This window comes from Strix uralensis, chromosome 1 (genome assembly GCF_047716275.1).
Source record: "Strix uralensis isolate ZFMK-TIS-50842 chromosome 1, bStrUra1, whole genome shotgun sequence".
NCBI classification, from domain to species: domain Eukaryota; kingdom Metazoa; phylum Chordata; class Aves; order Strigiformes; family Strigidae; genus Strix; species Strix uralensis.
Window position 1 is genome coordinate 66,264,839 of NC_133972.1, and position 12,706 is coordinate 66,277,544.

Here is a 12,706-nt window from a genome sequence, read left to right on the forward strand (position 1 = left end):
CACTGTAGCAAGTAGCAATTTATGTTCATGTATCCAAACCCAGCACTGACCTCCTCGGTGCTTTGAGGGTCTGCAGCTTCTAACTACTGCAATCATTCACATTAGTGTACTTCCTTTATTGCCCAACTGATTTTGAGCAAAATCAGGATGACACTATGTTCAGTACAATGTCATTGTACACAGGGACATATTCCTTGACTTCAAATAGAATTTATATTTAAATCTATTAGGACTCAATAGTAGGAATCATGTGAAAGTTTGAATATGAGTTAGTTACATTGGGCTCCTGTTTTAATCAGTGGAGATCCAGTGGAGTCAAGGACACATTATGACTTGTTCTGTGGGAGATGCCTACAGTCAGATTTGCATCCTTAAAAGCATGTATTTCCCTGCACTATGAAAGGAAAAGAGTATAAGGTGCTTTAGCTCAGTTGCACAAGTATACATTGTAGACATGTAAAGTTAGATAAATCTCGTCTAGATGATCCTGTTAAATACTTCCTGCAACTCTACATATTTACAAATCTTTTGGAGTTGTAGATTTATCTATATTGAAGTAAATATATTGACCCTGACTCTGAAGTAAATATATTGACCCAGTGTATGAGCCAAATGGTATGGCTAATGGTTGCCATAATGTTTGATCTATGTGTAATGTTCTTGCTCTTACAAGCATACCCTTGAACCTTAATTACAAAACAATGGAGCAAAAAGAAGCAAGGCTTCTGTACAAAGCTTATCAAGTGCATGAAGGTTTCTCCAGCTTGAGAGAATATGGTATCACAAATCAGATCCCTATCAGTATGTTCAGACTGCAGAGCACTACTCTATTAATAGTAGGTACGTACATAGAGTTTCTTATAATCAATTTCTTCTCCTCGGTGGTGTGTGGGTTTTGAGGGTCAAATCGTATGAGATGCTGTGCTGTTACATCAGTAACTTCACCAGGTTCAGGTTTGCTTTCTCCACCCGTGACAAACAAAAGCTCCAGAGCTATCAGCTGTCCAACCCCTTGAAGAAACAAGTAGGTATTACTGTTTACCATCTGGCTATTAACATTGTTCATATTACTCATTAACAGCAAATGCCAGCAATGGCCATTACTGATGATACCTGGTGTTTCCTCAAGTTACAGAAAGTGTTAATTGTACAATATTTTCCTGATATTCTTTGTTTATCAACATATATCAGTAGAGATCTTAATGAATTTAACAGATTTGGATTTCAGGGTCACAACCTCAGCTCACTTACATCAGCATCATTTCACTGAAGCGAGCAGAGTGTTTGCAATGGTTGACAATGTGGCTCACAGATATTTTGAGCAGTATATTAAAATAAAAATAAACAGCAAATGCATATTAAAAAAATTCCAAATGAAATACCTGCAATAAAGTAATTAAATAGACTACAAGTCAAGCCTAACGGTATAGCTATTTGCAATTACATCACAGGACAAGTACTAACATTTACAGGATTTTCAACTGGTTTCATTAGCTAATCCAAAGACTGCCTATCTCTCCTGAATACCCTAATCCAAGATTTGCCCCAAATTTGCTTCACAACCAAATGTATTTCTGCCCTGTTAAAGGTGCTGTTTTGTAGTTTGCCATGTTATCTTATTGATACAAAAGTCTAATAAATCAATTGCACCTGATAACAGGGTTTTATTTCTGCTAGTTAGATTTTACATTTGGATTTTTGGCTACAGTGGGTTAAGAGCTCAGTGCTTTCTGAATCCCATGTATTTCATGCACTGGGATGGAGCAGTAATAATAATAATAATAATAATAATAATAAATGCTTAGCATTTAACACCATCAGGGGACAAAGTATTTGCTTAATGCAATGACATAAAACGTTACCATTACTTCAAGCCATCAACAACCACTCACATTATCTGAATATCTATGGTGTTACAAATGCAGTCTCTGAAAGGTGTTAGAAACAAACCTGTGACTGTAACATCATTGACCTGGCAATTGTCACAAACAATGGCATATGTCTGCTGTGAGACTTCTGGAATAGAAGGGAAAAACACTACCTGAAAGAGAGAAGTGAAATAGCAATGTCTGTAACTAATGTATCTTCAGGAAGTAATAAACTTCAATTAGTAAATGTTCACTAAAGGACTGTTCTAGTGATTAGTAATTAAATCTTACATTTGCAAGAAACAGACTGTGTCACACTCCCTTAATACAGACCAGAAAGAAATAGGTGTTTTCTGGGTCACTAAACTGACATCTGTGCATCCGAATGGTCACCAGAGGGTTAGTTGTATGAACTGCACCCTCGGAATTGGATCTGCCCTCAGTCACTTACTGAGTACACCACTGCTGACTATCAAGCTACAACAGTGTGAGCAGGGCAGCTGCTGTCTGTCCTCCCTGAGTTCCACCTCAGCAAATATTGTTCAGGGCAAATACCTTTGGCTGTGTAATATGCACCATGGTTCTCCTGCCTGCTATCCATTACCACTATGCGAAATACATGTCCTCTTTCTCCCCCACGTGTGCCTGGCTCTGTTGAAGCAATGCACCTGTGGAGGCAGAAAGGAGGAGAAAAATTTCTCCTTTATCCACACCTGCCTGACCCAATCGTCTTATCCACAGCGAGAAGGTAACGATAGAAAGAAGGGTTGGAGGCTAACCATACTCACCATATCACTCTTCCTCTTCCCACAGGAGGGGAATATAAAAAAATATATATTTTATATTATATATAATATATATAAAATAAAATATGGCCCACATACATAATATATATAATAGATAACAAAATATATAATATATATTTTATTTATAAATTTGTTTCTAAACGTGGCCCACATCAGACAAAGCAGTGGTGACAACTAGTAATGAACATGTAGTGCAGGATCTTTCTCAGTAAAGAGCGCAGCATAAGTGAAGGATTTGTACTTGCTGCTCTACAGTGAAAGAATTTTTTTCCCAAAATGTCCTTTTTTTCCAAGGAAGCTCAGAAAGGAAAAGTTTTTTGAACTTGATGCCCCAGCTGGACTGAAGTTAGCACTCCTGTGTTCTCAGATTCCTGTTTTCTCTGACAGGATTTTTTGTGTGGGGAAAATCTGACTGGTTTCTTAGAAGTTGCAATGAAAGACTCTCCAGTAAAACTCACAACTGCAATTCTTCCAGCATAATTGCACAAAAGGATTTGAGCATTTTTGCTCGCACAAACCCAAATTCACAAGGTCCAGCCAAGATCTTCTAAAATGATCTTGCTTGCTAATATATTTGGTAAAGTACAAATACTTTCTGTAGCAGTTGGTACTAACCTCTACTGTTGTACTCTGCCCTGGAGCTAGCTCAAAAACAGCAGGATGGATTGCAAAAGGATCTTGTATCACAAAATCAACAATGTCAACATCCTAAGATGTTAAAAAATGAAAAGAAAGATTAATAAATTAAATTGATCGGGTTGTTATTTTTAAAATACAGGGTTACCTAAAACAGGCAGCATACTACATCACCACTTACTATAATTTTTTTTCACACATCTCAAAAGTATGAGGCTTATGTATATGGCTTAATTAGAAGAATGCTCCATGCTTTATAATTACCTTGGTGAAAGCAGGAGGGACGGTGCTGTCTCCAAAGACAAAAGATAGTGTCAGAAGCCCTAATATTCCTGTTCACAGAAGAACAGCTATGCCTGACCATAGGAGCTCTGTCTGTTTCTCCATGCTTATGGCTCACCTTGAGTTGGAACTGTAAAATGTTTCAGGAGGGAGGACCTGGCACATCAGCTATCCCGTTAGCTTTTTCTCCAGCACATAAAATGCCGATCTACCAGTCACATCTTATCTTCTTTGTCGGTTTCACTTAGACCCTGTTTGTGATGGGAAGCTAAAGACAGAGCGGTACTGGAATGGACTGCTAGGGTTTACAGGTGCAGCAAGGTCAGTAAGTGATATCTTTGGTGGGGAGGGGGAGGAAATTAGCTCAAGCAATGCTAGAAACTATTGCATTTCTATTGCGTTTCCCTGATCTATGCCTGAGTTTACTTCACCACTGAGCAAGACAACTTTTTTCCAGAGGCAAGCCAGAGCACAAGCAGAAGGTAGGGATATCCAGGGAGATTGATCTCAAGGATAAATGTGAATCCCTGAGGGAACAGCACAATACAGATGTCTTCAGCAAGGCCTTATGACTTCTGTGCTAATATACCAGGACTAGCTCAAAAGGCCATCATGTCAGGGTACCTATACCATGCCATGTCCAGTATTTCCCTTCTAATCACTCACCCTGAAATTAGGAGGTGGCCAGGCTTTCTTTGGCATTATACAGAACTTGCCAGTGCCAATTCCCTCATTTCTGCACAAAATCATCGTTACTTTTTTTCTTCCAACAAGGCAAGAACCACAGTCTATAATGTGAGGCACTGTAATGAGTAACACAGAAAATCAGACTACCCAGACAGTGAAGTCTAGCAGCTGGCCAAGCCAGCTACTTCTTAAATAACTCTTTACAGACAACATTACTGCATATGAATATGCCAGGTGCTGCAATCCTAACAACCCTCAAATTCTTTCCATTTGAATGTTAAACAGTATGAGGTGCCTATTTCTACATTCATCTTAGATTTTAATGGTATTTGCTACTTAAAGACACTATTGGATGATATCAAAAAGTAAGATGATATTTTAAAAAGCTCAGTATAACAAATATATAATGAATTTACAAAAAATCAAAGCAAGTTTCTGCAAAAGTAATCCTGGTTGTCAGTGTTGAGGCTAGATATCTGAGAGGTGAATCCTGCAGATATGTCATATCCATATATAATTAATGTAACATTCCATGAATATTTATTAATAGCATCAAATATTTATAACTAAATCATAACTCCTTAATATTTAGGATTAATAATTACAGTTAGGAGTTCAGGAATTGACAAGACACAAACCTAGAAAACTGGCTCCTATTCACTCCTCTCATACAGTGAAAAAAAATGAGCATGATGTGGCAAGAACAACTAATTGAGGAATAATTTGACAGGATTACATTTTATTAACTAATAAATCTATTATAAGTGAAAAGGAGATAGATATTAAAATGTAGAAATCAAACTGTAGAAACTGCACTGCCAGCTTCATCCACATTTGTTTTGTGACATAAAATTGGAGACGATCAAATGAAAAAAAACCCAAGTCTATTTAACTTTAGAGAAACTTAAGGACTGGACATTACTGACATGTTAACACTGGAGGTGCTCTTTTAGCTTGGACTGGGATCAGAAGAGGTTCTGATACTTGAGTCTCCACTAATATACAATCTTCATAATCTCCTAGATATTCAGGAATAAATTGGACCGTATACTGGCATGTCATCCCAGGAGCAATCATTCCTCCCTTTCCTGGAAATTTTCCTTGGAAAAAAAAAATGCAGGGAATTAAAAAAATTAAAACCTCCCAAAGCTGGCACATGTATTTATGATCACATCTCCCTCTGGAAAGGTGCCTGTAAACTCTCCCCATTTATTGCCTAAGTCAAGCTGATAAAAACAAATGACCCCAAAAGGCCTGCCAGTGTAATCTGTGTGCGTGCATATCTTCCACTGAACTCAGAGAAGAATTTTTGTCTGAAATATGATTGTCATAACTACAGAAAACACAGTGAGGAGAAACCTAGAGACATTACCCAGTTTTCCTCTGCCACAGACAACAAGGCTTACATGGGGGCATCTAACTTCTAAATATTCCTCCAACATTGTGACTGAGATACCACAATCTCCTTAGGAAATCTATCCCAGTGCCTGGCTATCCTACTACAGGAAAGATGTTTTTCTGAACTTTCCTCTAACCTAATCTTCCTTGCTGCAACTGAAGTATGGTGTTTCTTGCCCTCTCCACCCAATGGTTTCAGTAGAAACTACGTCTGTTCCTACATGAATTTTGGATAAGACTCAATTTAAGTGTTCCATGGCTACATTTCAATCTAACCTCAAACACCTTAATGTTAGTTAGTCTTCCTGAATTCCTCATTAGACCATTTGAATCTGGTTATGCGTTGCATGTGAATGGCCCTAGAAACATAAGTCAGCCTTCAGTTGCTAAAGAACTGAGCACTATGGGTAGCAAAACCAAACAGAGTATCTCTGAAAAATCTTTGTTCAAGCAGATAAATTAAGATCTCTTAATGTTAACATCTTAAAGGCAGTAAAAAGTACCCTTACCTGGCCCAATGGCAAATGCTGAAGTAGAGGGTGGGATAAGTCTTACATGATGACATGTTGAAGTGATGTTCTGCAGCTCTATAGTCATCTTAATTTAAAAAGAAAAAATATAATACTCCATTGTACTTATCATCACTCATTCTAATGTTTGAAATTCCCTAGTACTCTGCTAGTCATAACTAATTTATCATCATAACCAATCTAAAAATCACGGTTTATTCAATAAGAGCTGAATCAGATACTACCAAAATGAGGCGGAGACTGAAAAGGGTTCCTTTTAGTTTTTACTGGTTAGTGAGTCAGTGGCATGTGTGAAAGAGTATCTTCAAGGAAGCTAAAGGGTCATTACTTCAATATAAGGAAGAAACTCAGACTTTTGTTAAACTGCAGAAAGCCAAAAGATTGGGTGAAATATGTAGATCATGGCAGGACATAATGCTTCTCAGTGGTAGAATTAACTCTCTACAAAGACGTAAGTTCTCACCTCATAGACCTGGCCAAGTTCATAATGAGAAAACAAAACAGTAGGTGGATTGGCAAGAAACACAGGAACAAACAAGGCATCACTGAAAGATAAAAAAAGGAGACATTCTCTTACTGCCTAGTTCTTTAAATACTGATAAAATGAGAAATTGCAAAATGTATCCTTTAGCAAAACCAAAATGTCATACAGACATATTTTATTTCCTAAGAGACTATACAGACATTTAGCTCAAAATATCTACATGTAAATCCACAGTAATTCTATAGTGGAGCTCCCTCTGGGCTCCAGCTCAGAATCAAGAAACTGTATATACTGCATACCCTTTATTATCTTCTGCTTTTCTTCCGGCTATGGTTTGTTCCACCTTTTCTTGAGAAATGACAAGAGATTTGCCTCCATGAAGAGCATTTGGTGGGAAAAAGCGGGGGTTCTTCAAATAATTCTGCTTTTTCTCAAGTTTGGTAAGGTAAGAACACTTACTTCCTTCCTCTGCTTTGCACTTACGCTCTTTCCAGGCCAGCTTCTGTGAGGCATTAGTTTTCTTTGAAAAACAAAGAGATCACAGTGCAAAATTAAACACAGCAATTTTGAGCATGATGAAAAAGGTATCTGTACATATCTGATTAAAGCTATACAGCATTGAAAATTCACATAGAAATACTGTATTTCTCTTTTCTTAACAGATCAAGTAAAATAAGTACTGGAGCCAAATCAGCAACACATTGATATTCACCCTTTGTTACAGGAACAGCAATAGACCCTACAGTTCTGACAGACTAAAACAAATAAATCTGTAAAATGTACCTTACTTGTCTTTTTAGTCTGGTGGCTAGAGTCTGGGGTTGAAGGCAGAGTTAATGTGCATAAAAACACGTTTGGCAGACTACCAGGTATTTTCTGTAGGTGTGTAATCTCTGCAGGCATCTGGTACCGTGAGCCTGAAGAAACACGCTGTTCAAAACTAAATGTCTCTTTGATGTAGCCACGTTCTGATTTTCCTGCAACTCAACGAAAAATTTAATTCTATAAGAGAAAAATGTGAATTATAAGCATTTATTCTAAGCATAGGTGTATTAATTTATTTTATGGTAAAAATACACTTCAAATCCTCTAGAATTTAATTTACATTTATAATTTATTTTGCACGAATGAAGCTTAGTGCTTTAATAAGAAAGGTTTTAGAAATACTAATTAAACAAGCAAGTTATATTACTCTCAGAAAGCTATGTTGATCTTACAAGTGAGTGGGACTTAGAATGACCTGTTCAGTTTACAAAAAGATCTATATGATGGACTTAGGACAGTCAGAAAATTGACATAAACAGGATGTACCATCTAGTCCCATGTTCCTATAGTTAGACAACAAAATTGCCACCTCAGAGGAAACTCTGAGATTAGATTTTTGGCTTTGCTTGGAATTACAATGGAAACAAAATCCCAACTCTTGGAATTTGTGACTAAATTGATTACTCTGAAATGTTTATTTTGACTTGACTGAAAAATTTAATTTTAGTGATACTAAAACCTTTTACTTGGCTCACACATGAGTAAAAGAAGTAAAAAAGCCTTGACATTGCCCAAAAGATTTTTCTTACTGATCTTAATTTGCAAATTAAACTGATATATTTCCAGAACTGTAAAATTTTAAACTCAAAATAAAGAATACAATTTTATTTCACTGAAAATATTTTTACTTTAATATAACCACTTCCCTTCTCCATATACAAGATGCAGTTGCAGCTTTGTGCTAATGAAATTGAATAGAGGCAGAGCAATCACAATTAATATAGTTTTTTGTGTCAGATGTAAAGACTTGTAAACAAATCTGCTACCATCATTCGATTTCATATTTAAGCACATTTAAACTCAATAATTTTTAATTTATGAATTTTATTTTGACAATGTCCCTTTAGAGGAATATTATGCTTATAATACTAGAGTTCCTTCTGCTTTGGCAGAAAACTATAAAAATATACTCAGATCTCCTACATCCCCGAATGCTTCAATTCTTACAGAGTGTTCTAAAAAGTCTAAATTATTCCCTGCTTTAAAAGTTACCTTTTGGTGCTCTAGTAACAGGTAATTTATCAGTGATGTAATCATCAGGGCAGGTTAAACGATTTTTTCTGAGAAGTTCATTATCCACAATCCACCTAAAAGAGGATGCCACTGCAACAGTACAACAAAAAAACCACAATCAAAAAAATGCAAAAGCTTAGCCCCTTAAGATACAATATCTTGATCAATCCAGAGTAATGTTGTCTTTATAACTTATCACTGTCAGGTAATATTTTTGGATAGAGAAACAGTCTGGTATTTTAATCCCAAGACTTAGACATGCATCTCCACAATTCTAAATTCAGTTCAAACCCAGGTATGCAGCCATCAGAGAAATGTTTAATCTCTGTTTGTTGCTGCTATATATCAAGGTATGCAAGCTTGTAATAAAGCTAGGTGGTAAGTCATTAGTTGCTGACTTAATACCTCGAAAATGACCTGTTAGTTTAGTTTTTTACAGTGTTAAACAGATGTTACTCGAATCTCTGCACAAAATCCTTCAAAGTTGCTCTATTGATATAAAGCCAAACCAAAAGCTCACTGAATCTAGTGTCGGTCCTACCAGTGATTTAGACAAACATTGCATCAGTCTCCAGGTACCATAGGCATGTACTGGGAAGAGACAGTACCTCCAGAATCCTCACCTGGTGGCAATCCTATTTTGTGGAAATCTTCCCCTGCATCTGCCTCCAGCATGTTTAGGGCCCTTTCTTCTTCAGTTTTGGCACGATCCTGGGCCCAAATGATGTTCTCTTCTATTATGTCAGTTTCTGTCAGTCGGCACTTATACTCAGCAAGAAGCTATCACAGGCATGGGTGAATGTAGAGAAAGGAGTGTAATTTGAGCTGTTAAGATCTCCTTACAGATAAATGTTTTCCATTTGCCTTTGAGAGGTAAATAGAAATAGCTTGGTAAAACATCATTACTGGCCTGCTAAAATACTGTCATTCCTACCATTTGAGCTGGGTAAGAAGCACTGCCTAAGAAAAATGTGTGAAAGATGAGGAGACCCTCTCAGGGCAAGCAAAACATCTTTTTACCTTCTGTGGGACAGTAGCTACTGCACTGTATTTTGCCCGTAAGTGTAGGAATAAATTTTAAGTGGATGTTCCCTCCTAGTTACTAGGATGGTTTCTAAAACTCCAAAATAACCCAACAGTGATACCTCCCTCCTCCTGATATATTTTGGATCAGTGCCCAGTGTGGTAAGTACAACTCTAAAAGAAAAGTCCTGCCTCAAAGATGTATCAAAGTAAGTTAAAGAGAGAATATACCAGAGGCACAGAGACATACAAGACCAACACAAAGAGAAACTAAAAGACATTGGTCTCAAGAGCATCTGTAGCCTAACTGAGCTTTCTGTAGAACTTTTATGTAACAAGATTTAACCTTTTGGCTCATTTAATATAACTAAATAATTCTATTTAATCTTTTTAATAGAAAGGTTAGGATGCATCTCAGCTAAAATGAGATGCTTCGTCCTCTCCTGCTCATTCTGGAATCCCTCCGCTATCACTGGAATCCAGGATACAATTCCACCTCAGGCCAAGATTGATTCCTAAAACAGGTCAGATGGATTGTGCCCTAAAAGTGCCTGGGTGGGGGGTTTTTTTGGTGGTTTTTTGGTGGGTGTTTTTTTTTTTTCTGATGGTACAGAGAGCCTTGAGTAACTAGTTCAGATGCAACATACATGTTACAGACATGTACTGTCAGTTGAAATCTTATCCAAGCAGTCCATTTCAGGAGTAAGTATTCATGTTTATTACTCAGAACATACTGTGTCTACTAATGTATTAATAAATGACTCAAAAGAAATACAAAACTTCAAATTTTTCAGCTCTGAGAACCTTTGAGGGGGTCTGATGACACAAAATGGAAAAAATACCTCCAGCAATAGCCTCTACTTTTCTACACTGACAATAACTATCAGAGCAATGATAATCACTGATAATTACAATGATAATAAATGATAATACAAGTATTTTGCATTCCTACTGTTGATTTCATCCAAGATTCCCAAACAGCATTGCAAACGCTAATGGATTGTCATAGTGCACCACTAAGGTAAGCATATATAAATAATATTTGCAGCATCTGATTTCAAAATGCAGCACATGAGAATACTTCATTGCAAGATAGGAAGTCTAGTACGCTGACCAGCAGTTACAGGGAAAAGTTGTCAGCCAGCAGAATAGGCAATAAGGGACTACTGGTTTTACTGGTTTTACTCTGTGTCTGAAAAGTTGTCCAGAGCCAAGAATATCATGAAGAAGCATGTGGTGAATATTAACTTACATTAAAGCTTCTGTGGGAAACTGTGAAGTAAACTTTCATTAAAATGTCAGTTCTAGGATCCCACCCTGCCTTTTTATTTTATTTTACAGAAGATTTAGAAATTACGAAGTAGCAATGAAAGCTGAACAGAGCTCCAAACTTTGACTTGGTTTTGACTCATACCTTCTGCAGCTCCTCTGTGAAACTCTCACGATAAACATCATCTCCTCCTCGAGACTTGATCCAGTTTGCCTCCATGTCTGTCCCGATAACATCTCTAGTGTACAGGTCCTCAAAGGTACTAGCCAGCAAGGGGGAGATGTCCTGAGGAAAAAAACCGAGGGTGTTAGTTCTTAAAGCCGGAGATAGGATTGGAAGAGATCCCTGGGCATGTGCAAACAGCTGGAATTAGCAAATGGAAAAGTGGGGAAAAAGGACTGCGAAGGTACCCGGGAAGGACCCTGAAAGGGGACATAATGCATGTGCGCACATGAACACTGAGGTGTGGATGTAAGTATGTGTGTGTGTGTGTACACAAGGTTGTGTGTGCACACAGACAGTGTGTCTGTGCTGCCTGGGTGTGCATGCAGGTGATGGTGACAGACGCAATTCTCTGTGTGCACACAGTGTGTGCATGTGCCATAGTTTATTCAGGGGTGTGAGTGTACAGGGCTATGTGAGTGGTGTGTGAGGGAGAGAGGTATAAGCACTGTGCAGGGTGTGTGGGGGGAGGTGTGTGTGTGCATGTGTGCAAGGCTTTGTGTAGGGCATGTAACTGTGTGCTCCAGGGTGCATGTGGGGGTGTGTGTGTATGTATCTGTATGCAGGGGTACGTGTGTGTGTGTGTGCACGAGACTGTATGTGTGTGCCTGTGTGCAGGCCTGTGCATGTGTAAGGTTGTGTATAGGTGTGTGAGGGGCGGTGTAGTGGGGGGTGTGTGTAAGGCTGTGTACAGGGGTGTGTAGGTATGTGTAAGGGGTGGGGTGTGTGGAGGTATGTATGTGTGTGTTGGGGTGTGAGGAGGGGTGTGTGGGGTGTGAGGGGGGGTGTGTGTGTGTGGTGGGGTGTGAGGAGGTGTGTGTGTCTGTGGTGTGTGGTGGGGTGTGAGGAGGGGTGTGTGTCTGTGGTGTGTGGTGGGGTGTGAGGAGGGGGGTGTGTCTGTGGTGTGTGGTGGGGTGTGAGGAGGTGTGTGTGTCTGTGGTGTGTGGTGGGGTGTGAGGAGGGGGGTGTGTCTGTGGTGTGTGGTGGGGTGTGAGGAGGGGGGTGTGTCTGTGGTGTGTGGTGGGGTGTGAGGGGTGTGTGTGCCCGTGCGGCCCAGTCCCGCTGCGTTACCTGCGTGCCCGGGGGGAGGCTCCGCTGAGCCATGGCTGTCCCGGCGCTGGGGTCGCCCCGGCCAGCCCGGCGCCCTCGGCCTCCAGTCGCAGCCCGGCCGCGCCGCCGTTGCTGAGCGACCGTGGGGGAGGGAAGGGCCAGGCCGCCGGGCGGGGGACCCGGCCCGGGGGCGGAGCGGAGGCACCCGGGGCTGAGCTCCGTCCGAGGCCACCCTGGAGCGGGATAATGGGGACACCCCCCACTCCCCTTCCCGGCCTTCCTCAGCCCTCACACAACCCCTCGCCGCCTTCCCGCCGCCCTGCCATTGTACTGGGCTGAGGGCGGCTCCCCGCGTCTCTCTGAGACTCGTACCTGGTTTCTGCCCTGCTGCT

General features: G+C 39.7%; 1 protein-coding gene across 1 annotated transcript in view; it reads right to left on the minus strand.

Annotated features, from left to right (window-relative positions):
• The window catches only part of DLEC1 (DLEC1 cilia and flagella associated protein), a 42,834-nt gene extending 31,450 nt beyond the window's left edge, over positions 1-11,384 (minus strand). Inside the window, exons 1-12 of the mRNA XM_074869451.1 lie at positions 11,187-11,384; positions 9,373-9,529; positions 8,729-8,839; positions 7,475-7,668; positions 6,991-7,211; positions 6,671-6,752; positions 6,187-6,274; positions 5,206-5,379; positions 4,259-4,395; positions 3,290-3,382; positions 1,951-2,041; positions 849-1,011 (exon numbers count right to left, since the gene is read on the minus strand). Coding sequence (XP_074725552.1) covers positions 849-1,011; positions 1,951-2,041; positions 3,290-3,382; positions 4,259-4,395; positions 5,206-5,379; positions 6,187-6,274; positions 6,671-6,752; positions 6,991-7,211; positions 7,475-7,668; positions 8,729-8,839; positions 9,373-9,529; positions 11,187-11,261 — 1,586 coding nt within the window. The 5' untranslated portion in view covers positions 11,262-11,384. The remainder of the gene's footprint in view (positions 1-848; positions 1,012-1,950; positions 2,042-3,289; positions 3,383-4,258; positions 4,396-5,205; positions 5,380-6,186; positions 6,275-6,670; positions 6,753-6,990; positions 7,212-7,474; positions 7,669-8,728; positions 8,840-9,372; positions 9,530-11,186) is intronic.
• Between the last annotated feature and the right edge of the window lie 1,322 nt (positions 11,385-12,706).